This window comes from Heliangelus exortis, chromosome 10 (assembly GCF_036169615.1).
Source record: "Heliangelus exortis chromosome 10, bHelExo1.hap1, whole genome shotgun sequence".
NCBI lineage: Eukaryota > Metazoa > Chordata > Aves > Apodiformes > Trochilidae > Heliangelus > Heliangelus exortis.
The window spans coordinates 22,296,816-22,319,970 of NC_092431.1; the positions used below are offsets into that span (position 1 = coordinate 22,296,816).

Here is a 23,155-nt window from a genome sequence, read left to right on the forward strand (position 1 = left end):
AAAAGCAAAGCATCCAGCTCTTCCAACATCTCTCAAACAGAACTTAAATGCTTACAATTAATCATATAGCAACAAAGCTATTCATAGAGGAAAACAAAGCAATACAACCTTTAAGATCTATATTATTTTGCTTTCAAAAGATGGAAGTGTTTTCTTTCAAATCTTCAGGAAAGTTCAGCAGTATTAAAAGTCACAGGAAAGGGTAAAAATAGCAAAATACTGTTGTCCAGTATAAAAATCACACCCACTTACATGCATTCATTACTAGATCTCCTCTTATTTCTGGTTTCCAGTCATCCCAACTTGTCTCAAAGCCATCAGCAAAACGGATACAGAAGTTTTTAAAATGGCCTTTGCTAACTAAAGATTCTGAGGAGCAGGCAGTGATTAAGGTGCTTTCAATAGTCAGGACTAAAGCAGAGCCAGTGTCAAGATCTGCAGTGTGGTTTGACTGGAAAATAAAATCACAGATAGAATTTATCGGTCATCACAATGTCAAAGTGATATTGTACAAATTTCAAATGCTGTTTATCTTTTTCTATGAAAAAAAATTATCTACTTCTTGTATCTCCTTGTATTTTTCCTTTTCTGCAGTAAGTTTCAAAATCACTGTATCTGTCCATGCAATGTCTTGCATTGTTTTATAAATGTAACACCTACATTACAAATATGAGAGGGCACCAGGAATTGAGCTCATCTGGAAAAGGAAGGAAAATCCCTGTTTTAACAAGGACTAGAAAATCAAGAGCTATGAAACATATGGCTCCATGACCATAGAACAGAAGCCCGGGATTTATTCTTTTCCCCAAGAAAGGTTGCACATAAGTGCATGTTCCCTTACAGAACATCCTGCACAACACATCGTGCCAGCATTGCTTCACCACAGAGGCTGGTTGCCAGCATCCTGCAACTTCTGCATTGTCATGATGAAAAGTTACATTTATGGACATAAAAATATTTCAAAATAGTTCAACTATGACTACCCAAAGTCATGTTGCTTTAGGCATTTTGATTACCTGAGGTGTGTTTGTAATGGGCAGGCAAATTCCTAAGTCATTGACAGTCAGCTGAAGAAAGAGGGTCCCAAAAGCCTGTGCAGAGGTTTGTTGGATTCCAGGCAGCATATCTACCACTTCCTTTGTGGCCATATGAATATCCTTATGTAAAGCCATCCTCTGTTCATTCCAGTTGTCATATGCAGCCTTGTAGTTCAGCCAGAATAGGACAGCTTCATGAAGAAACCAGAAATGCTCAATTTAAATCAATATATATAAAAAAAACAACCAACCAATAACAAAAAAAAACAAACAAAAAACTACCAAAAAACCCACACCACTATCTCTAAATTAAGGTTGGGGTTTTTTTCATTTTTACAGTTTCTAAGACAGTGGATGTACAACAATGGCCATGCACTTATTCTGGATTAAGTGAAGAGACTCACGCAGCAAAGGACAGGAAGGTCAAAGCCAGTCATTTAGCAACATGTTAAAATACAGAAAGCAAGACTGTTCTCAGCATCACTCATTTGCCATGACTTAAAGCAACTTCCCACCAAACCACCTGAAATCTAACCATCTCAGCAAATGGAAGTTTTGACAGAAAAAAAAAAAAAGAAAAAAAAAGAAAAAAAGGCTTCCTCAGTATAGAAACAAATTTGTAGCAACTTTCAGTACCTCTGTCAAAAGCCACAGGCTGAGCAAAAACTATTGGTCTGTTCAAAGTAATGAGCACAGCTTCTCTATCTGATGAGCCACTGATTTCTTCTCGAAGAGCATTTCTTAATCCAATTCTTGTCTTGAAATAAGCCACTTGATGAAAGTCTGAGCCAGCTTCTTCATAAACCTTAAAATGTTAAAAAATGGGAAGAAGAAGGTGTTTGCAGCAGAGAAGAGTTCAGAGCAAATAATCAAATTACAGCGTTTGACAAAATGTAAAATTACAACAAGATGTGAAGATGTCTCCTTTCCCCTTTTTGTCTTTAAGCAAAGTTCCTTTCTGACTGCAGTGTTATTTTTTTATTTATCAGAAAAAAAAAAGAAAAATCCGACAAAAAAAAAAAACCTCTAATCGAAAAAGCACAACACTCTCCCCCAGTCTTTGTGCATTTTACAGGCAGATCACTAAGAAATCAGCAACATAGACAGCCTCTTGGTTATGTATATTTTTAGTACCATACTACTACAGAGGTGTTGAGTACTAACCTGATGTTTAACAATCTGTCCTAGTGCCAGATTTAAATCCACCTGGCATTTCCCAAACAGTTTGAGGTAGCTGCTACTTCCAGGCATTGCTTTAGTTTGCAGTCTGTTTGAGAGTTCAAGTTCTATCAACCCAGTTTCAAATCTCACAGCTCGCATTGAGGGAGTTGTAGCTGTCACTTGAATACCCTAATGAATAAGGAAGATACTAAGTTATTTCGATCTAGAAAAGAAAAGGGAAAACTGCAACAAACAAACAATACCAACAAAAGCTCTTTTCACTGTGCAGCAGCCTTTCACTGCTCTTTTCACTGTGCAGCAAAAAAAGATGTGATGGCTGTTTTTTCACAGTGCAGTGCCACAAAGTTATTTTGAAAGATTACAGAAACCAAACTCAAGGTCATATTCTTCATGCAGAGTATCCTTGAGTAAAAATCCAAGAGCTAATTATAGCATCTAGACCCACAGTTTTGTTATCACAAGACTACCTTGAACTGAAGACTCAATGAGTAAAGAAGAATTTTGGGCTTTTCTCCATCAGTTGTGCCATCATGTTCATTCCAGAGAGGTATTGGCTGTTCCCCTCCTGCACACATTAAATATACATATTCAGAGTTTCAACAAATAAAAGATTAAAAAAATAGGTATTTTAAAAAAGGTGACAGTGAATTACACCTCTTGGTAGTGACTAGTCAAGATTTATAAAAATAGGTTTTATAGTATGTGTTCCATCTAGGCTGAAGATGGAAGATGCTGGTACAGATTTGGCTGGTTGCATATGGTTAATAGCTCTCTACTAAGAACTGAGTCACGTTCCTCCTTCCTCCCTCCTGGGAAAATTTCCATAGGAAGGCCCAAAGCCTGTGAAGAGTTAACATCTGGCCTTCAAAAAGGTAGCCTCTGTCTCCTGCATCAGTGCATCTCTAGTTACCTGACAGTAAAAAAATTAAACTCCTGACTGAATACTATGCAAACTGCATGAAAAGAGGAATTTGAAATTATATCGGAATTTTTCAATGCCAGGAAGAATTACAGTTATTTCATGGTAAGAACAGGCAGTTAAAACATGTATTTAAGAAGCCCAAAATGACACAAAAAACTTAGAACATAACATTTTTTCTTCTTCATTTTGTATCTGGACGCCTTTCTTCTTCAAATAGCCTTAATAACCTCCCTCCTTTTTAATTTTATTTCTCCTTCCTACTCCCCACAAATATTGTTTAATAGAATAATGTAAAACAATGACAATAACCTAGAAGTTGTGAGTAAGAGAACTAACTCATCTTTCAAAGTTCAAGGATCTTAAAGTTGGTTTTAAGTGTTGTCCTTACCTGAAACCTTCTGTATGACTTCATTTACTTCCTTCATGAATACTTTTTGCACAAATACTAAATGATTTAAAAGATCAGTTGTGAGATTATGTTCAAAGGAACCAACCTGTAGAAACACAAAATTTTAGAACAAAATTTTAAAACTTTTACCATACCTACAGTTTCCAAGCAATGCAATTTTTAGTTTTCAGGAATATATTTTCAACTCCAACTATATTGTGATTATATGTATCAATAGCTGTATCACCCATTGGAACATGTCCTGAAATGCCTCATCTACACAGTTTTTAAACACTTCCAGGGACAGTGACTCCACCACCTGCCTGGACAGTCCATTCCAATGACTAACTACTCTCTCAGTAAATAAACTCTTCCTCAGAACTAGTCTAAACCTCCCCTGGTACAACTTGAGGCCACTTCCTCTGGCCCTATCATTGGTCACTTGAGAGAAGAGGCCAGCACCCACCTCCCTACGACCTCCTTTCAGGTAGTTATAGAAAGCAATAAGGTCTCCTCTCAGCCTCCCTCTTCTCCAAACTAAACATTTCCAGTTCCCTCAGCCTCCCCTCACAGGGCTTGTTCTCTAGAATCACAGAACTAAAATGCTATATTTGGATCAACCTGTAAGCCTGAGAGTTCTGCAGTAAGCAGATTAGTAAAATAATATGAAGATGCACATTCAGAAATGTAACAGAATGGAAAGAACAAGTTATCAAAGATGACTGCAGTCTTCAACACCTACTTCAGCCACACAACGTAAGTAGTTTCCCTGTAGGTAATAGCCTTGCTTGGGAGGTAGTTCATCTATACTCCAAATTTGGTCTGAGTAAGTATCATGTTCTTCCATGATATATTTGCCTGACATGGTGACAGGAGGAAGGTTGAGACTCGCCGAAGGAGGAATGGTTGACATATCAGTGGCTGAAACTTTTGAAGTGAAGCGTAATCTGTGACTTGGAAGTTCAAAATTAAATCTAGTTTGGGCACCTGTAAAAGGGAGAAGGGGAAAGAAAGTTTATGAAATGACAAAATAGTTTTTATTTATCCTTAAACTTAAGAATTAATTTGGAATAAAAAAACCACTTTAAAATGTTATTGAAGCACACTGGCCTCTGCAGCTATAAATACCTACTCACATGATTCTGGCTTTTCTTAGTTTTAAAAAAAATTACTTCAACTGTAAGGAGATAGAGAAGGGAATCATATAAACTCCTCATCTGTACTGAGGCCTTATAAGGCTATTCTCAAGTAGCCTTAGGAATCAGATGTCAATTCATCCAGGATCAAAAGCTGATTTTAGTAGAGGACAGATTACTGGGAGGGAGAAAGATGAATATGAATGCATATACATCTTCATCTGTTCTTGTATTCTGCCTCTGGCCCCAGATGATTGAAAGCTACATTCAAAATAATAAGCTGACAGGAACAGGTTCAGAGCTCTAGCTGTAACTCACAGAAGGCACCAAGTCCTCTTGGATGCTTCTAGCAAGGACAAAATAAAAGACATAATGTTTTTAATGTTTCAGGAAACCGTTACCTGTCATTCCATGACTCCTCATCCTTCCCATCTTATATTCTGCCTTTAGAGAGGGCAACAGTGCTGCTCCAATAGCTATACCATCTATCATGGCACTGAATTTAAGAACTATAGGCTTCTTTTCCAAGCCTTCTGGCAGCTGTGGAAATTCATTTGTTTCAACCGGTGTTTGATTAATACTTGTTGGAGTTTTTTCTGAAGGCAAAGGAGTAGCAACATCTTCTTTGGTAGGCTGGGGTCTATTTACCAAGAGAAAAATCAGAAAATCCTTTTCATTATTCTAACATGATATGCAACTAGCCTGACTCTCCCACACACGTTCAAAGCAGCACAAGGCTATAAATGTATGGCTATAAATGTGGCACTCCAGAAGTGCCACAGCAGCAGCACTTACGCAGTTGAGGGCTGGCGGATGAGGTCGGAAATCTGCTTGGAGAGCTGGTGAGAGCTGCGCACCATCATGCTGTGCAGCGTGGCAGGGTGCTGGGGGATGTTGATGCTGATGGCTCCAACCTTGACCACAGCAGCATTGTTTGTTTTTAGCCCTCTCTGTGCACTATAGAGGGCCTGGGATTTGGCAATACTGCATTTCACAACAGTTCTACCAGAAAAGGAAACAGAATTTGTTTACATATCTTTCAAAACAGTTAGCAGTTTGTTAAAATAGGTTTTTAAGTGTTAGCTGATTTTTAAGCTATTCCAGTGAGTGATTTTGTTTATAAACTACATACACAGTCCTTTTTCTCTCACTTTGAACACAGATGCAATACATGCCACAAGCAACTACACTACATTTAAGAGAACTACAAGTCATGCATTGCAAAAACACCTGTTAAATGGTTATTCTGGCATAACGCGAGATCACTTGGTACACACACTAGGCTGCACACATACAGACAAATTTGCACACATGGGAACAAGTAAAAGCTTTCTATTTCAACTCGTTTTTGGGGATAATGTTGAATTATACTTTTTATAAGACAACTTAGTAAAATCTGATCTTAGCATCCAAATAGGTCAATGGAGGAAATACTTGCTTAGCAATAAATACAGCGCAAGTAAAAAATGGGTTTGCAAATTAATACCAGTGTTTAGCTGACACTTGCTACACAAAGTATGAAAACTTTATTTTAATGCAAGGAAGACAGGAATCCCAGTGGTTACCCATAATAAAAATCCAGCTGCACAAAGTTGACAGTTTTTTATGTCAAATGAAATTTTGACATGTCAGAATTCACTAAGCTCCTATTAAAAAAGATACACAGGGTAAAATACTGATGTTTCTCATCTAAGGTCAGTTACTGGAGGGTAGCCCAGTGGAAGGATATTATGTAGCCAGCACAGAGTACTACAGCCCTGAAGAGACAGATACTGAGTTGTGAATATGCAGTACATTAGCCAAAATATCTGCTAAACGGACTATAAAATTGCAACATTTAATAAATGTTTCTCAAATACTAAGTTTTATGGAGCATAAGTAAAATAATTTTGTATCATGATTTAAACTGTTCTATAGACAGTTAACTATGGTGAAAGCTAAAATACTCTATAAATTCTATTCCCTAAATAATGTTGCTTTTTTGAAGCAGTGTGCCTTATTCTGATGTTAAAAAATTAGCTAATCCAAAGCATCGTAGGTGTGGAAATACAGAATTAAAAAGACATTATCCTCCTGCTTATAATGAAAAAATACACTTCACTGTAATGCAGCCACAGAGCCATCAGCACCAGATTACTTTATTGAAGCCATAGAAATATTTTCAGATTTTCACAGCTACACCTGAACTATAAACAACCTAAAGCGGTTATGGATTAACATTTTAGGATAAACTGTCAAGTAGGAATTACTTAAAAATATTTGAAGCGCTTATAAAAATACAAAAGAGGAAACAAATCTTAATTCACAAGTATTTTCATAAAAATGTAAATCAATACCCATAACTTAAGAAAAGGGCAGATTCATTTTATGAAAGGTAAATGAAGATAAAAGGAATCACAACAGGTCCTATCACTCCAAGCACAGCATTGTCTTGCCAACTTCAGAACAAATCTAACCTATCTGCTCCTTTTCATTGCAAGCATTTCTTCACCTTATCAAAACAGCCCCTAAAGCTGGACTGTTAACACTTAAAAGGGCTTTTTTTTTTTTTTTTTGGACAGATACTTAACAGGCTACATCAAAGGCTTATCTAGGTAATATCAGATGTTAAACGAAAATGTATTCAAGCAATATTTGCCTACACACTCACACACAGTAGAAATGCAACCATTAGCTACACAACACTGAGTTAATTGTAAGACTATTAAACATAGTAATATGACATACAGAAACTCTTGTTTGGCTGTACTTGTAGGAGATGTAGGAAAATCCTCCAGTCTACAGATGAAGATTGAAGAGAAAGCAAGAAAAACAAAAACAAAGCAAATAAAGAATAAACATTCATGCAAAATTAGCCAGTTAATTACTTGTAACCCACAATATGACACTTACTTTCAAATTTACCAAGGTGAAGGGTTTTGTTCTGTTTTGCTAGGGTTTGTGTTTGATGACGTTCTTGTTAAAGACTTATTATTTCCCATCTTTCCTTTTGTACCTTGTACCCTTCCTATATGGAAGCTCAGTAAGATCATGATGTATAACAGACAAAGAATCTGTCACTTTCAGGAGCCCTACACGGTTGTTAGATTAGAACTTCTATTTATTCCTCCAAAACATACCTTATCAGAATAAATCATCTGGGGACATTAGTAAAATTCTGTATATTTTAAAGTTCAATATATCATCTCCCAAACTAAACAGGTGTTAAAAGGTAAGAGAGAGACTCAAGTCACAATATTTAGCTCCTTTCTACAACATTAATATTCTAAAACCAGGTCACATACTGAGGGTTACCCAGCTAACACTCAAACTTCATGAGGGTGATCTACATTACAAAGAGTTGTAGTTCAACTGTTATTTTGCAACACAGAAAAAAGTTCAGCTAAAAACCGCAAAAAATAATGCATGCTCTTTTTGCATTTGTGAACGTGGCAAAAAACCTAAAACAATGTAGATGCTGAGCAAGTTGTGTCAATTATATAAGATCATATAAAAGTATATAATAAACCATATAAAGGGTGGAGAATGGATATTAGAAATGTAAAAACAACACGAAGAATCATGCATCATGGGATTTCAAAAAATTATCTGTTAAAGAAACAATATAGATCTTACATGAGAACAATCAGCATCAGTAGGTTAAATACTTCCTAAAGATCTTGTATGATTTAGTGGAACCTATAAGCTTCAGAAAGCTATTATAAGCTTAGGAGATACAATACACAAAATGTGTTTAAATTCCTATGTGTATACCACATTGAATGAAATTAGTGCAGAATGCTCTGATTACATGAAATTTAATCTTTCATTTTACAACAGAACCTGTCACCTATGATTTTTCAGTCAGTTTTCTTACCCATGATCCTACAATCAACTCTGAACTTACTACTAATACACCTTTTTGTAGAAATAGAAAGGGACTGGAGAATTCATAGTCATGTACCTGTGCCTTAAGACTTGCTGAACTGGGACTGAAACCTACTATGTATGTTTACTGTATTCCTTCTCAGCTTACTTGGATATGCCTTCCATAGAAAAGCCTCCTGTCAACAGGCACACTTAATTATCTTTGTAAGTCAAGCTCAAGCCCAATTCTGCAACAATTGCATGGTTGCCACCATATCCTGTGACTTTGTAGATTTTACCTGAAGATATATGATCATTGCTTTCTCCATATTAAGCTATATACATCCACTGCCACACAATCGATACCAATTCTATGCAGCTGGAATATTTGAAATTGTCATACTTACTGGATATTTGGAGTAATTCCCTCCAGTAGGACAATATTGACACCTCCTATGTGAGCAGTGGCACATGTCTCAGTCATTTTTTGATGTAATACATCTTTAAGAAAAAACACATTTATTAGCATTTCATTTAGTAAAATACTTCTAAGTCTGCCTATTGCTTTCAAAAACATAGCAGCAGGAAAAAAACTGAAAACACTAAGTAATAACAAATTTAAACGGTGAAAAGGAGAAAGCTTTTGAAAACAGGAGAGATTATCATCTGCAAGATTTTACTTCACAGCTTTTTTAGCATATCTTGCATACTTTTAACATCCTTCAGCACCCTCTTAAAAGAAACTGCTCAATGTTATTATACTGTCCACACACAGCTATATTGTAGATCTGTTTACAAATAAAATGTGTTACCCATGCACTCGCATCAATGTGTAAAGCTGTCACTGAATTAACTACAGATTAACTTCATCTTAGCTCATCCCACCTTTCATTTTCTCTTTCAGGGTGAAACTGCCATGGATCCTCTTCAGTTCTGATTCCATTGTTAGACCACCAATGTCAGCCTCCAGGTGTGTCCTGTTCACCATGCCTATGCCGAACACTATCAGCGTCACGTGCTGCGGCTCCGCGGTCACCAGGCTGCGCTTCCTCTGCGCGTCCCTGCTGCTCTCCTGCTCGTTCTCAAAGACCACCCTGCAAGCAGGGTCTGTTGGGCTTCGAACGCCTACAGAACAAACAGAGGGGTTCTTTAAGGATGCTTCACAGGGAATCCTTGATGCACCTAGATTTATATTTGTATTTGGAACCAAGGATCGTGTGTGGTGCACATTTAGCAAACTGGAGGCAAATTGTCTGGACCTTGCTCGCAGTTAGTAACACTGCAACTGAACCAAGTCCAACTGTGGGACACAATAGGGACAATAATATGTGATGTGATTTCATTATTACTCACAAATACATTCTCAAGTACATCACAAATATTTATATTTATGCACATCTTATTGTTTACAGTAAAAATGCTCTGAGAGTTTCCAATTGTCCTGTTTCTTTTTTATCATTTCACAGCCAAAGGTTCCTATGATAATGTACAGCATATAGATGCTGTATTTCCATTAGCCACTGGAGAAAAAATATGCACCTTGGGAGAAAAAACTCCATCCACTCTGCACACAGTTAAGCAGAAAACTCACTTACCATAGTCTATAAACCAGGGCAAATCCAGATTAAGAGCTACACAAGAATATCAAGGGAGTGAATTTGAAAGCAATCAATTAACATATACTTACATAAGTCCAGAAGTGAAAGAATAAAAAAGCAAAAGAAAAGCCAGGAAACTTTTTTTTTTTCCTTTTGTACACCATCTTGATGAACTAATTGCAGGCTCTTCCCCAGTTCTCACCACTTGCCCCTCTGAGCCATGTTAGATGGAGACGCACAACCTTCAAAAACTTCCTCAAAAACTGAGCAAGTGAAGTGCAGCTTTAGAAGACCACACTTGAGCAGAAGCACACACTCAATTATTCAGATTTATTTACCTGTTGGCCCGAAAGTTTCAGAAGACTTTTCTAAAATCCCAGTTGGGTCAGAAATGAGCGAATAGAAGTTCAACAGTTTATACATGTTTTGCCAGCACTCAGCAGAAGGTTCGCTCTGTTCCGAGACAGTTATAGAGTCAGAGTCATCCATGTGAATAGTCATGTGATCAACTACATCTTTTGAACCTTTCCTGGACACTTTAGAAGTTCTCCTTTCTGACCTCCCTGAGGAATTCTTGTTTCGAGACTCTTTTTTGTTGTTCTCATTGTTTGCTCGTTTGTTCTTGGTGTTGTTCACTCTGTTGCCTCCATTAAGGCTCCCTCGAGAGCTTCGACTGAAGTCAGAGGAGCGGAAGTCTCTGTGCTTGCGAGTTTTAAAAGTCGGTGTTGGAGAGGCTGATCCAGCTGTGTATCTGCTCAGCTTGATGTCTGTCTGTGTGGCCTTGATGTCATCAATCATTGTACTGAACTGATGAATGAGTCGAACCAGTGCCATATCTACATGCTGGCTTATGGACTGGCAAGAAATTGTAAAATTACAGTGAAAAGTATTATAATAGCGTTTATTCAGGTCATGAAAAGAAAGGGCATTGGCGGAGTTATGAGGTGTGCACATGGATTTTTCCATTACGACAGCACTAATACTGAAAGTTTCCAACATCAAAGCTGGTTTGAATTCAAGAGGAGGAAGATTGACAGCTCCTTGCCTAAGAAAAGAAAAGGGACAAGATAATGCTTTGTTTCTTTATATGGGAGTCAAATACTTCCTTACTCAGTGGTACGTCTGATTTACCGAATCCAATCTTTTATTTCCCTTAGGATATCATCTTCTTACCATGGTTCCAAATATAAAATAAAAAAAAGAAAGTTTTATACTTTCAAACCCTGTGCTACTAAACCAGTAATCACTCAGTTCTATGTAAATTTAGTTTGGCATGCAATCTTTCTAAAATAAAAACTAACGATTTGCCCAAAATCAGTAGGGTGAAGATTTACAATTTACACCAAAAGAAAAAAACCTCATTTACCAGATTAATTAGAAAACTGCATTTAAGAGCTCTCAAATTTCCCCCACTACAATTCCCACCAGTTCTCCCTTTCCCAGTCTCCAATTTTCAGAAGCAGCTGGGGTTTTAATACTTAGGTTTCCAAACCATTCCACAGGAAGAAAAAAAATAAATATTCTAACAGGAAGATAAAACAGATAAAAGAACTAAGAACTGCTCCTTAATCTATGGCAGTTCTTTGGAATTATATATCTTCACATCTAAAAAAAACTAATTTCTGTTCTTTAATCAATACATAAATTTTCAAATCCCTCACAACATACCTTCGAGCTCGTTTGCTTTTTCTTTCCTTTGCTGTATCTGAATCAACAATATCTGCTCTTAGACAGTCCAAAGTTCCCGAGAATGAAAGGTACTCTCCAAAGTACATTCTATAGCAGAGTGGCATTGCATCCTGAGACTGAATTCCTGTGTACCTCAGAAGAGGTTTGAAAACAACCTACAGAACAAAACCCATAGATTTACTCCTTGTCTACGTTATTTCCAAATTCTTGCTCCATCATTTGTTGATCTACAGTATGTACAATGTCAGCTACACAATGGAGAACATTTTAGTTTTGTTAACAGTGCTGTAAAACAGAAGAGTGATAAACAGGACAGGCTTTATGGACTGCACAGCAAGCCAGCACTGAATGGTTACCTATGGGAGCTAAGGTTTCTCTATGTTCCCCCCAACTACAAATACTCTGGTGAACGAGGCTACTCCCATAAATGCTCCAATGTGTTACCTGAAGTTATAAAACAATGCTCTATTGATCATCATTCTTTAAGTTTCTTATGAGATACCTCAGAGCTTTCCTGAGCCTTTCATCATGCATAAGAAATGTAAAAAAATGTGATCCTTTTTATCACTGAAAGATTTTTTTTTTTTTTAATATAAACTAATTTTTCCCTACAGAACTTCAAAACAGATCAGCAAAGCACCCCTACCTGTGCATCTGCCAGCTGGACAGCAGGAAACCCCTGGTTGCCCTCTTCTACACCTGCAATGTCATCCTGACTGGTGCTGTGCTGCGAGTGTGTGCCATCCAGGGTGTTCTGGTCACTAGACAAGACTGTGTTGAAGTCTGAAGCAGAGGGTATAGTAGGAAGATTGGGTGCCACACCTGGAAAATAAATACCCATGGAACACTAACACCACAGCAAATTTTAACACCACCAACTCTATAAATTCAGCAAGGTTAATTGCATAGAACCTCATGCCATATGCAGAGAAAGTCAGGCCTGTAACCTCACAGAAGTGGCATTCAGGATACAGAAACAGTCTGACATTGCTGAAACAGGTAACAGGGACAATCCAACTCATCTTTGGAAAGTTATAAAGAATTTCCATTTTTTGGGTCTCCTTTCTAAGGCCTTTAGTCTGTATTGCATTCCACAGGCTCGTTAACTCCCAATTAAACTGAAACAGTTTATAGGCTGAGCAGTCACAACCTGCACGGCCTCACAGAAAAATAATTTGGGTAAATCTCTGCACAAGTTAAAATCACAAAGTTGGATTTCAGGAATGTGAACTTGTGAACAAACTGTTTCAGTTTCAGCAGGATAAAATACATCTTGTCTTCTTGCAGGTGCAACAATGATTCTTCTTGCAGAGCAACACATTTTAATTTAGAGAGAAGCAACACCAGTTAAGCAATATGTACAGAACCGAGACATTTTGTAGGGTCAGATTTACTTGTTCAGCATTAAAACCAAATTAAAACAGCTTATTGCCTAGGATGAATGCACTGCTGAAAGACTGTTTCCAATTTAGTGCTAGTGAAAATGAAAATTAAGATACAGAGATGCCAGGCTTATGAATTACAACAGGCTTACAAGAATAATAGACTTCAATATATTGTTACAAATTTATTTCTTTAATAAACTTAAGACTATCAGTAATGTATACATTCTTTTCTGCATTCCCTTATACCAGTTGACCACTTCCCATCCCAGAAGAAGAATGTTGCTCTCAAAATAGGTGTTTATGTTTAGTCTCAAAACTGAACTGAAAAAAAGCAAGGATTCCAATGTACAAAATCTTAATTACAAAGCAATATATGCAAGTTAGGTTAAAAAAAGCTAGCAAAATCCAAAGAACACTGAAACTAAAGATGAGTTAATGGCTTAGCTTTTTGCAGTTACACATGGTTTTGGAAGCTACTTGCAGTTTCAAATTTAAGAAAAAGCTATAATTTTGGAGGCAGGGTGGGGGAAATGAAAATAAAAATTTTGCTTAAATCATATTTATTCATTTTCTGGGAAGTCCTATAGGTAGTATTTACACCTGTTGAACTTAAGTCAGTTGCTCAATTACTTTCAGAAAGTATGTAGTAAACACAAGAACAGCCAACCTCTTAAATTCTGTTCTAATTTACAATACCTGTTGGAAGAGAATTGTGTCCAGATTTGGTGGCTGGACTTTCTTGTACTACACTTCCTCTGTTGCCCACAGCATTGGACATCCAGTTATAAAAACTCACAGAAGATGGTTCAGACAGCAAAGGATGTTCAGATAACATGTCTGTGGCCACAGTATTCCCTATACAGAGGAATCAGAAGTTTCAACATTTGTTGTATCAAAGTCAGAAAAAAACAGGACCACAGCATAATGGTACTGACAATACTGACAGGCCTAATCCCTAAAACTTATTCCAGTAAATTAAGTGCCAAGCAGCACTACAGGTGCTACCCACAGAAGTTGTGCTATGTCACTAATGGATGTTGCACTACAAGTGACTTTACATTTGTTCATCTCTACCATTAACTAGAGCAAAGGTGTCATTAAGAAATCAAAATACCTTTTTTTCTGAACAGTATTTCTGTATTTCTCCTCTGATGGCAGAGGAGAGGGGTTTTAGAGAAAACACAATATCAAACTTAACTGTTAGATAAGTGTGCTCAGAACAATATAGAGCTTAAAAATTGCACTGTATGTGTTTCAAACTTCTGTGAAACATGTTTGTTCAAAAGACCATTACTAAAAAACTGGAAATTATTATACACAAACTAAGTTGATGGAAAATTAGTTTTAGTCCACTTTTTGCACTACTTACAAGGTCAAGAAAAAATATCTAACACAGTGAGATCACCTCATCTCCTGATTTATTCAAAAAGACACACTGAAGTAATTATGTATTTTACTCAAAGAGTAGTAAGGCTAAAGAAAATGAATTTTAATTTTTTTTTTTTACTTTGTTAGCTGTCATTTGTTTTCCCACCTGATACATTTGCTGTTTGATTCTAGGAAATGTTATTGTGCTGCTGCACAGCATCTTATCTAAACTAATAAAATAAAATCAGAACTCCCCCTCTCTTTAGCTACATCATACCTGTTCTTGTTAAAGAACTACTTTTAACTGCAGTTGTACTTCTTTGAGGAGTCCCTTCCAGGAGATTATGCAGGCTAGGGAAACTCCCAGTAAGATAGCTGAGCAGACTCTCTTTTCTTGGACTTTCTCTGACTGCCAGTCCAGAACGGCCAACATGCACGGGTGAATCTGTGGCAGTGTCTCCACTTGTGTAACTTAAGGAGTGGTAGGGATGTATGCCCTTGGGGAAGAAACAAAGAAATTGATGAAGTACAGTGTAAACTGCAAAAAGGAAGAGACATTTGGTCTGAATATAAGATCAGAACACAGTAACTATGAAATTCTCATTCCTGCAAACCTTTGGACAAGCAGCACTTCCTTTGGGGCAGGTTACGTCACAGGCAATTTTCAGACAAGCATTTATTGACCTGTAGTCTACAGAACTGCTTCCTAATAGGCCAGCCACAAACCACTTTCCACTCGTGCATGGTGCTAAAAAACCCAAACAAACCCCCCTTACCTTTATTTTCAGAACAGAATCACTGTGAGTGTGAGTCTTGGATAATTTCCTCATGATCTCAGCACCAGTTACAGGGCCAGATGAGCCACCAGCAGGGGGAGGACGATTAGCTGTTCCTTCCAGGAGCATTGTATGCTCACTGACAGTAGCTGGAACCAAGTAAATAATTTTTCTCAATTTTATATACATGGGAAACAATAGTATCTATTATTAGGTACATTTATTTAGAAGCAGTCATGAACTTCCAAAGTCTACACACCTACACACCAGTGTCCTAACGTCATTCAACTGCTACTCTGTGCTATAGGTCAAAAGGAAGTTAACACTTCTTTTGCTGGTTCTGGTATAGCTGATAATTTTTTGAATCAAAATGCCTATATTTGAGTGAACTCCATCCATAAAAGGAGTCCAAATTGCCACTTCCAAAATACTTTGTGAAAAATATAAGAATATACACATGGCAAAAAAAAATTAAAATACTGCACACAAACATCTTTGCTTTTGCTGCCTTCAAGCTGGTAAATGCTGCATGGCTTTTAACCAAAAGCAGATTCTCTTCCTGATTTTTAAAAAACTATTTTATTCTCTGTATTACATAATTCTTACTTGAGAAAAGAAAAACAAACATCGTAGTTCTGAGAAGATTAACACTACATGTAGATAATACAAAAAAACAGTCAAGACAGCACAAAAGAAGGCTCCAACAACATGGATTTATTTATGCCCTTCCCTTCTGTGGTTTTTACTTAAGTCAGCTCTATATTGAGCACAAATCTAAAAGAGTAGCTTATGATAAATGGGCAATGTGTAAGCTGTCAGCAGAAATCTACCACATGAAGTAGTAAAAATGAGGAAAGTCTTTTTCTAATGAAAATATGTCTTCACAAAGAACAAATAAAAAGGTAGGCTTCAAGCTTCACCTAAGAGAAAGAATGGAATTGTATGTTACAATTACAACTAAGGCCAGAAGCAACATAACTAAATCTGAATTCCAAGATACTAAATAAGTATGTATTTTGTGCAGTAAATAACATGAGAAAGCAGGTGAAGAAAGAGAAGTCTCCTGCTTTGTTTTCCCCAAACAAGTAAGATTTTTTACAATACTACAGTTGTCAGCAGCTACTTATAATGAAGATAATTCTGAAGAAGAATTTTAAAGAAGAATAATTTTAAAGAAGAATGGTAATTTTAAAGAAGAATAATGTGTTCAAGAAATCAAACTAAAGCTACAAATGCTCTGTGAGGAGCTACGTGTCCCTATGGATTTTTATGGAGATAGAAAAAACACAAGAATACCTGCATCAAATTCAAACTCTGCTCCATCAGCACTTGTGTCACTCTGAAGACCTCCTCCATTGTCTAATCCAAGTCCATCCTCATGCTCATGGTAGGGATTTGTCTGCAATTTCACTGGCTGAGCTGGTCTGTGTAAGCTGACTCCTTTAAAAGCTGGGGTCACCACAATGAACTTCATCCATTGCCTTGCTAATGCAACCAGACCCTTCTTTAAGGTTACTAAGGCAGGAAGGCCATCACTCTTAAGGAAAAAAAAGAAAAAAAAAAAGATGCACATCACCACAGCATTTTTAGCTAGACCAGGGGGAAAGAATCTGCACTCCCTTAAATCATCGCACTCAAGAGGTTTTTACAGAAACATGCTGGCACCACAAAATGCCCCTTCAGATACAGGAAGCCATAGTGCTAACAGATAAAAATTCTAGCTTCACTGAACACAGTAAATACATTAATTTACATGACCTGAGGACCTACCCAGGGGGTAAAAAAAAAAAAAGGAAAGAATTTATCAAATATGAAACTACTAACATAATTATAAGACTGTGCATATTGGACTAAAATTCACAACTGCTCTATACCGACAGTAGAAACAGAACTGAAATTTTAAAAAATTACATTTGATTCATTGTTGAAAAGCAGTATTTAAAACACCTAAATCTGGGAAATAACAGCAGTTATTTTGATACCACCACTGAAATGAGCTAAAGGGAAAAAACCCCAAACCCTTCTCATTTCAATGACAAATCAAAAACTTCTACTTCTGCCCGATTGTGTTATTTGATCACTGGGCTCTCAACTGATTATGTTGCAAAATGTTGTGTTTAAATCTGACAGCCGTGGAATTGGATTCTGAAACTGACACAAAAACTGGAAGAAACATTCCTCCTTATGCCTACTATGTTTGTCCAAACAATTATTTACCACTACAACCCAGACATTTACATTCCAAATCCAGCAAGGAAAAATATTAGATTCTTAAGCCTTGAAGTTTCTACAATTCTATCTCTTTTCTTAAGCTGTCTGCATTATCCAACTATTTCTAAAAGACATGAAAACTAGTTCTAAGGGAGAACATTTGGAATAAGCTAATCAGTGCATGCCCTTGCCTTAATAATTATTCAAATTTAAAATTCCAGATATAAATTTTTACTGCTTTGCTGCTACCTTTAAGAAAAAGGAAATCTGGTTAAAAGGCCAATAATAACAATTTTAAACACATGATTTTCTGGTTTATGATTTCTCAGTTATTAATAAGAGAGATGGATAAAAAAGATGCAGATACACAGGCCACAACAAAACCAGCATATCTGAAAGACAATTAAATGAAAGAAGCCAAACTCACCATAGTTGCATCCTCAATAATGGAGTAATTTGCTTGATGCAGGTAATGATGCAATATATTACACAGTAAACAAGAAGGATTTTCTTGCAAGAAACGAGCCACTTTGGTAAGCCTGTTGTACTTGCTTCTCAGAGGGAAGTGCACACTTTTATTCTAGATTAAAATGCAATAATTTTTTACAGACCAACATACTTGCAAACACAAGAACATGCTCATGTTAGTACATGCCAAACTTGGAACCACATTTTGAACTTGTGCAAAAAAGATTTGCCACGTGGACACCTACTTTATTTTAAACAGTGGTATGTGAAAAATCATATTTGATGCTTATTTTTTTGTATAAAGTAATAAACAGAAGAGCTGGATTCAAACCACAGACTTAGTAAAGCTATCTCTGGACTGCCAGACATACATGCACAGCTAGCTGAGATTTTCAAATAAACTGCTTATTCCAGGTTAAAGAAAACAAACAGGCACTTTCCTTATTTTGGTTTAATGCTATAAAAAGGGTAGGAAACCGCTAGGAAGGGAGGTACCAATATCAAACTGCTGCAAAGGATGATTCATGAGTACAGCAGAAGCCTTACTCTAAGCTGGTCAACCTTACATTTTCAGGCAGGATCTTAGTAACAGGTATCACCTCGAAATCTTTCCACTAGGTGGTGCAAAGTAAACGAACAGAAGAAAGCTGCCCATACACCAGAAAGATCCCTGGCAACAGAAACACCTCCTTTATCATAAAAGCTCTTCCTCACTTGTAGAAGCTGAGTTTTTTTTTCTCTGAAACTTAGATTGTGTGTGACCTCTTGTGACCAATGCTAGAAGTAGAGGCTCACAAGAGCTGCTCTAAGTTTGTCAGTGAAAGTATTCTGAATCCCAAATACACATTACATTTTACACTGCTCTGTTCCAAGATTTTATTTAGGTCATTTACCTCTAAAGCTTCTGTCATGATGCAACCCATAACAGCACAGATCCGCAGGGTTCCTTCAGTCTCCAATTTATTTAAGGATGATTTCACCTGATCAATAGGAACAAGCCAAGCACCAACTGCAGGCGTTGCAGTACTCAGGAGGTTCAGCTGCCTATTGAGAATAATAAAAACAAACAGGTATTCACATTCAGTAGCAGCAATCAGCAAGATTTTCTAATTCTATTATAAATTTAAATAGGTGGCAACCACTCTTGCTACTGCTATTCCCTTTTTATCCCATGCTGAAATTGCACCTTATGGACTGAGTCCCACATTAACTGTTAGGCAGTATGCCATGAGGGATTTTTCTGAAGGGCTGAGGCAAGAATATTAGGAAAACCACAGAGTATTTTCTAATCCATAGCTATAGGCTGAGCTTAAAATACTGACAGATAGGAATATTTGACTTGTTCTACAAACAAAATATGAAAAACTTAGAAAAATTTATAGTGCAATGGCAGTAAGACCGTGGGTTAAGCATCAGATTGAATACCAACAGCACAAAGTGCTTCACTTGTCTAGCATCTCTCCCTCTCAAAAAAAGCACCTCTTCTGCCTTTCTCCTTCATGCACTTCTGTTTCACTGGGAGTGTTTTCGTTGTTGTTGGGCATTTTTAATATTTCTTTTCTTCTTTTAATCCCATTTTTTTTTTAATTTTTTTCTAGCAACACTTCCATATAAATGGAAACAATACAAATGGAAATCAAAAATTATCAAAACTACATTAAGTATCTACCAAATGCAGCTGAAATAGAACAAAGTATAACTGTAAATTTCTTTCTTTTAAATCAGGTAAAAGCATACCTTGTAAATATATGGGCTGGAGAGCGTACATTGGTAGGGGCTGCAAAACTAAACCAGATTTCTTTGATTGTTAACTTCATGCTGCAAGAGTCAGGAGGAGGAGGCATCAAGGGTATATCTTTTTTCAGATCATCAGATTCAACCCCTTCATCCTTAAAAAAGGAAATCCAGAAGTCAAGTGAAACTCATTTCCCAACTTATGAAGGCACTAACACACCATACTGTACACTGCTTGTAGAAAACAGTTTCATATGCTTTTAGAAAAAAATTAATAAATAAACTAACGTTGTCCACCAATTCTCCCAAGACAATACCAAGAGACCTTGCAGAAAGCTGGATGTTCAGTGTGGAAGCAGCCAGTATGAATGCAGGTGGCACAAGACGTGTTAAATTGCCAGCGTTTACTATTGATGTTAATCACATTAAAACAAAGCCCAAAAAGAAATGCAAGAATATTCCTTTCTACATAGTGCATACCTGCTCATCTGAAACTGAATTTCCATTAATATCTGAAGAGGGACTTATTCTATCACAAGGAAGGTTATCTTCAGACACATCAGTATTATAACCACTACCAGTTGGAGAATCTGAAGAGTTATTTGATGCAAGCAATCCACCTCTCTCTGTATCTCTTGATTTACCCATGACTCCAAATGTATTATACAGCACTGCTCCAGATTGTCTTCCTCCTATAAAAGCATACATACCAAGACTGTAAATGTTTGCTGTGCATAAACCTCTAAGTTATGTCTCATAGAAAAGATCTGCAATTAAGAGGAGAAATAGGTATGATTTTGGTTAACCAATATGCATTACCATTTTACAAAATTATTTATCAGTACAATTTTATACAGCAATGAGAGTTCTAGAGCTCCTGACAAGTTTGTTCCAAGAAGATGAAGAGTACTCACATGAAGACTTTTTAAACACTATTCACTAAAAAGAATAACTTGGGTGACAGAAAATACATATGTGCTGAGTGGCAGAGGAGGTGACTGTTCCCACAGCAGCCGTGAGCCCCCGGGCTGGAGCAGTTCCTGAGGGACTGCACCTGAGGGAGGGACATATGTCCCAGGGGTTCCTGAGGGACTCTGTCCTGTCAGAGGGACCCTGCCTTGGAAACTGAGGAAATTGAGGAAAGAAAACCTCCCTATCCTTATCTTGATTAACTACCTTTGGGGTGGATTTACTTTGTGATATATTTATTTTAAAAGATGTGTATTATTTAGTAAAACCTATACTGAGAAATTTCTGAGCTAGAAATTACCCAACTAGAAAACCTAACAAAAGAATTATTAGTTTCATAAACCAAAACAGCAGAAAGCCTACATGAGCTCTACCTTTTATAGTTAGATTTTCAATTCCACACTCAAACATGATCCAGCCCCACTTCTCTTGACTCGGACCGATCCGAGTTACATCTGGGACAGCTTGCTGATCTGTTTCATCCACAAAAGCAAACTCATCCAACTCTTCCAAAGTAAAAAGAACTTTTGATTTCCCAAAAGGAATAGCTGTTATTGCACAAGTTCCAATATCTGTGAAAACAAACATATTTACCATTTTTTTAAAACATGAAAAAACTTTACATCCTAAAATAGCTCTCTTGAGTTCACAGTGTTTTGGGAATGTTGTACCTTTAGTACGCCAAAGTTAAACTTTAGAGACATTCCTAGTCCTAACACATCTGTCTTCATTGGTATTTTTGTATAGTCATGGTTCCAAACACATGTACAAACAAGACTTTTATCTGAAGCTGGCAAATGGCCTGAAATTACTTTAAAAAAAAATCTAATAAATACCTAAGACTTAAAAGCATAAAATGACAGTGATCTTGGATAATGTGTTTTCATAGGAACGCGTTTGTTACCATCTAGAGCATACTAGAATAATAGAAAATAAATGCATAACTATTCTAAAATACTTTTTTAGCAGTATATGCAAAATCTCTAGGTTTATGTGCCTTTTTAATCTGTGCTGATAAAAAAAAAAAACAAACACAACCAAACTGCAAACCAAACTACAAGTTCAAGGCAAATTGTAACCATCTGCTTCTATGAAAACTGACATTCCCACAATTAAAAAAACCTGCTTACCTGTTGTATCAAGGCCTCTGAGTTGCCCATGAACACGATGGATGTTCAATTTAGCAGCTATTTCTTTTCCTTTTTCTGCTCCAGCATTGGATCTCAGTGAGCCAGAAGACTGGGGCTGCATTTTACTCGTCTGGATGTAACGATCAAATGTGACAGAATTCCTCCCAGTTTCTGCATTGTTTGAAGTCTCCTCAACTATACCCCTTCAGATATAAGGGAGAAAAAACAATTAACCAAATCTCAGATGGGCATATTTCATTTGATTATTTTGTTTAAAATTTTAAGTGACATTGGCACAGCAGTGTTAGAAACAATTCTTTTTAAGATAGAAGACACATATGCTTTGCTAGAAAAATACTGAAAAATTTAATTTTATCCTGCATGACACAGAAGTAAGGAAGAGCTAAAACTCCAGTTCTAAAGTTATTCTGGGAGGGTTCTTCCACTTCTGAAAGAAACAATTCTAGTTAGATGTTATTTTGTACAATAAACAGTCATGACAACTTCAAATACTTTTCAGAGCTGCAAAAAATTGGCCTCCAAGTCTTCTGACTAACTGAACAATGATGAGACACAAATAATTGTATCTATTATTCTTACCTATTCATACGAACTTGTGTAGCAATTCTATCAAAACACAAAGCTACCAGTGAAACATGAGTCACGGTTTTTCCAGAAGAAACCCCTGGAGATTCATCCACAGATGCTTGCAGTAAACAGAGGTTCACCTATATGTAAAATTGTCCCAAGGAGCAAAGGAATATAGAAAAACATGTTCCATTAAGTATACATCACCAATTTATAATAAGTATTGTTTTATACTTCTCAGTAAAATAAAAATAATAACCCATCACATCTAAAAGATGTAAGACAATAACAGCCTGTACTCTTCAAAACATAAATTATCCAGCTCAAATATATAGTTTCACTTAAGATTCTGGGGAACTAATATGGTGGAAAAATAAAGAGTAATTTGTGAGGCACACGTGTACTAGCAAGCCAAACAAAAAGTTGTTACCTTTGGTACAGTAACGTTGGCCTGAAGACCTTTAATTGTCACATTGTCTTGCTTAAGTGAAAGATTGGTCTGTGCTGGTCCCTGGTTTGTTGTTCCTGTAGTGGTACCATCTATTTTTGTTCCTCTAATATCCTGCTTTGAAGATAACTTGGAGGGAGGGAAAAAAACTTATGGTCACTAAAACTCAGAGCTGCTTAGCTAAGAGTAACAAGACAGTTAATTAGCACAGTATTCTGCTTCATTTAAAGCACAATACCATGACTGCTCTAACAAGGCAGCATTTATAGACTTAAAGATA

General features: G+C 36.7%; 1 protein-coding gene across 13 annotated transcripts in view; it reads right to left on the minus strand.

Annotated features, from left to right (window-relative positions):
* Window positions 1-23,155, minus strand: part of BLTP1 (bridge-like lipid transfer protein family member 1) — an 89,185-nt gene that overhangs the window by 24,485 nt on the left and 41,545 nt on the right. For 10 of the 13 annotated variants that reach the window (XM_071753902.1, XM_071753900.1, XM_071753898.1 and 7 more), the window contains exons 32-58: window positions 22,858-23,004; window positions 22,440-22,567; window positions 21,840-22,042; window positions 21,084-21,281; window positions 20,221-20,432; window positions 19,744-19,895; window positions 18,900-19,050; window positions 17,966-18,118; window positions 16,624-16,864; window positions 15,328-15,476; window positions 14,829-15,048; window positions 13,880-14,038; window positions 12,445-12,620; window positions 11,778-11,953; window positions 10,448-11,154; window positions 9,397-9,636; window positions 8,919-9,012; window positions 7,393-7,443; window positions 5,461-5,667; window positions 5,067-5,305; window positions 4,272-4,516; window positions 3,530-3,635; window positions 2,687-2,784; window positions 2,202-2,387; window positions 1,674-1,842; window positions 1,017-1,228; window positions 253-451 (exon numbers count right to left, since the gene is read on the minus strand). In XM_071753902.1, the coding sequence (XP_071610003.1) occupies window positions 253-451; window positions 1,017-1,228; window positions 1,674-1,842; window positions 2,202-2,387; window positions 2,687-2,784; window positions 3,530-3,635; window positions 4,272-4,516; window positions 5,067-5,305; window positions 5,461-5,667; window positions 7,393-7,443; window positions 8,919-9,012; window positions 9,397-9,636; window positions 10,448-11,154; window positions 11,778-11,953; window positions 12,445-12,620; window positions 13,880-14,038; window positions 14,829-15,048; window positions 15,328-15,476; window positions 16,624-16,864; window positions 17,966-18,118; window positions 18,900-19,050; window positions 19,744-19,895; window positions 20,221-20,432; window positions 21,084-21,281; window positions 21,840-22,042; window positions 22,440-22,567; window positions 22,858-23,004 (5,218 nt within the window). The remainder of the gene's footprint in view (window positions 1-252; window positions 452-1,016; window positions 1,229-1,673; window positions 1,843-2,201; window positions 2,388-2,686; window positions 2,785-3,529; window positions 3,636-4,271; window positions 4,517-5,066; window positions 5,306-5,460; window positions 5,668-7,392; window positions 7,444-8,918; window positions 9,013-9,396; window positions 9,637-10,447; window positions 11,155-11,777; window positions 11,954-12,444; window positions 12,621-13,879; window positions 14,039-14,828; window positions 15,049-15,327; window positions 15,477-16,623; window positions 16,865-17,965; window positions 18,119-18,899; window positions 19,051-19,743; window positions 19,896-20,220; window positions 20,433-21,083; window positions 21,282-21,839; window positions 22,043-22,439; window positions 22,568-22,857; window positions 23,005-23,155) is intronic. The other 3 variants (XM_071753899.1, XM_071753891.1, XM_071753890.1) reach the window with 2 other exon arrangements.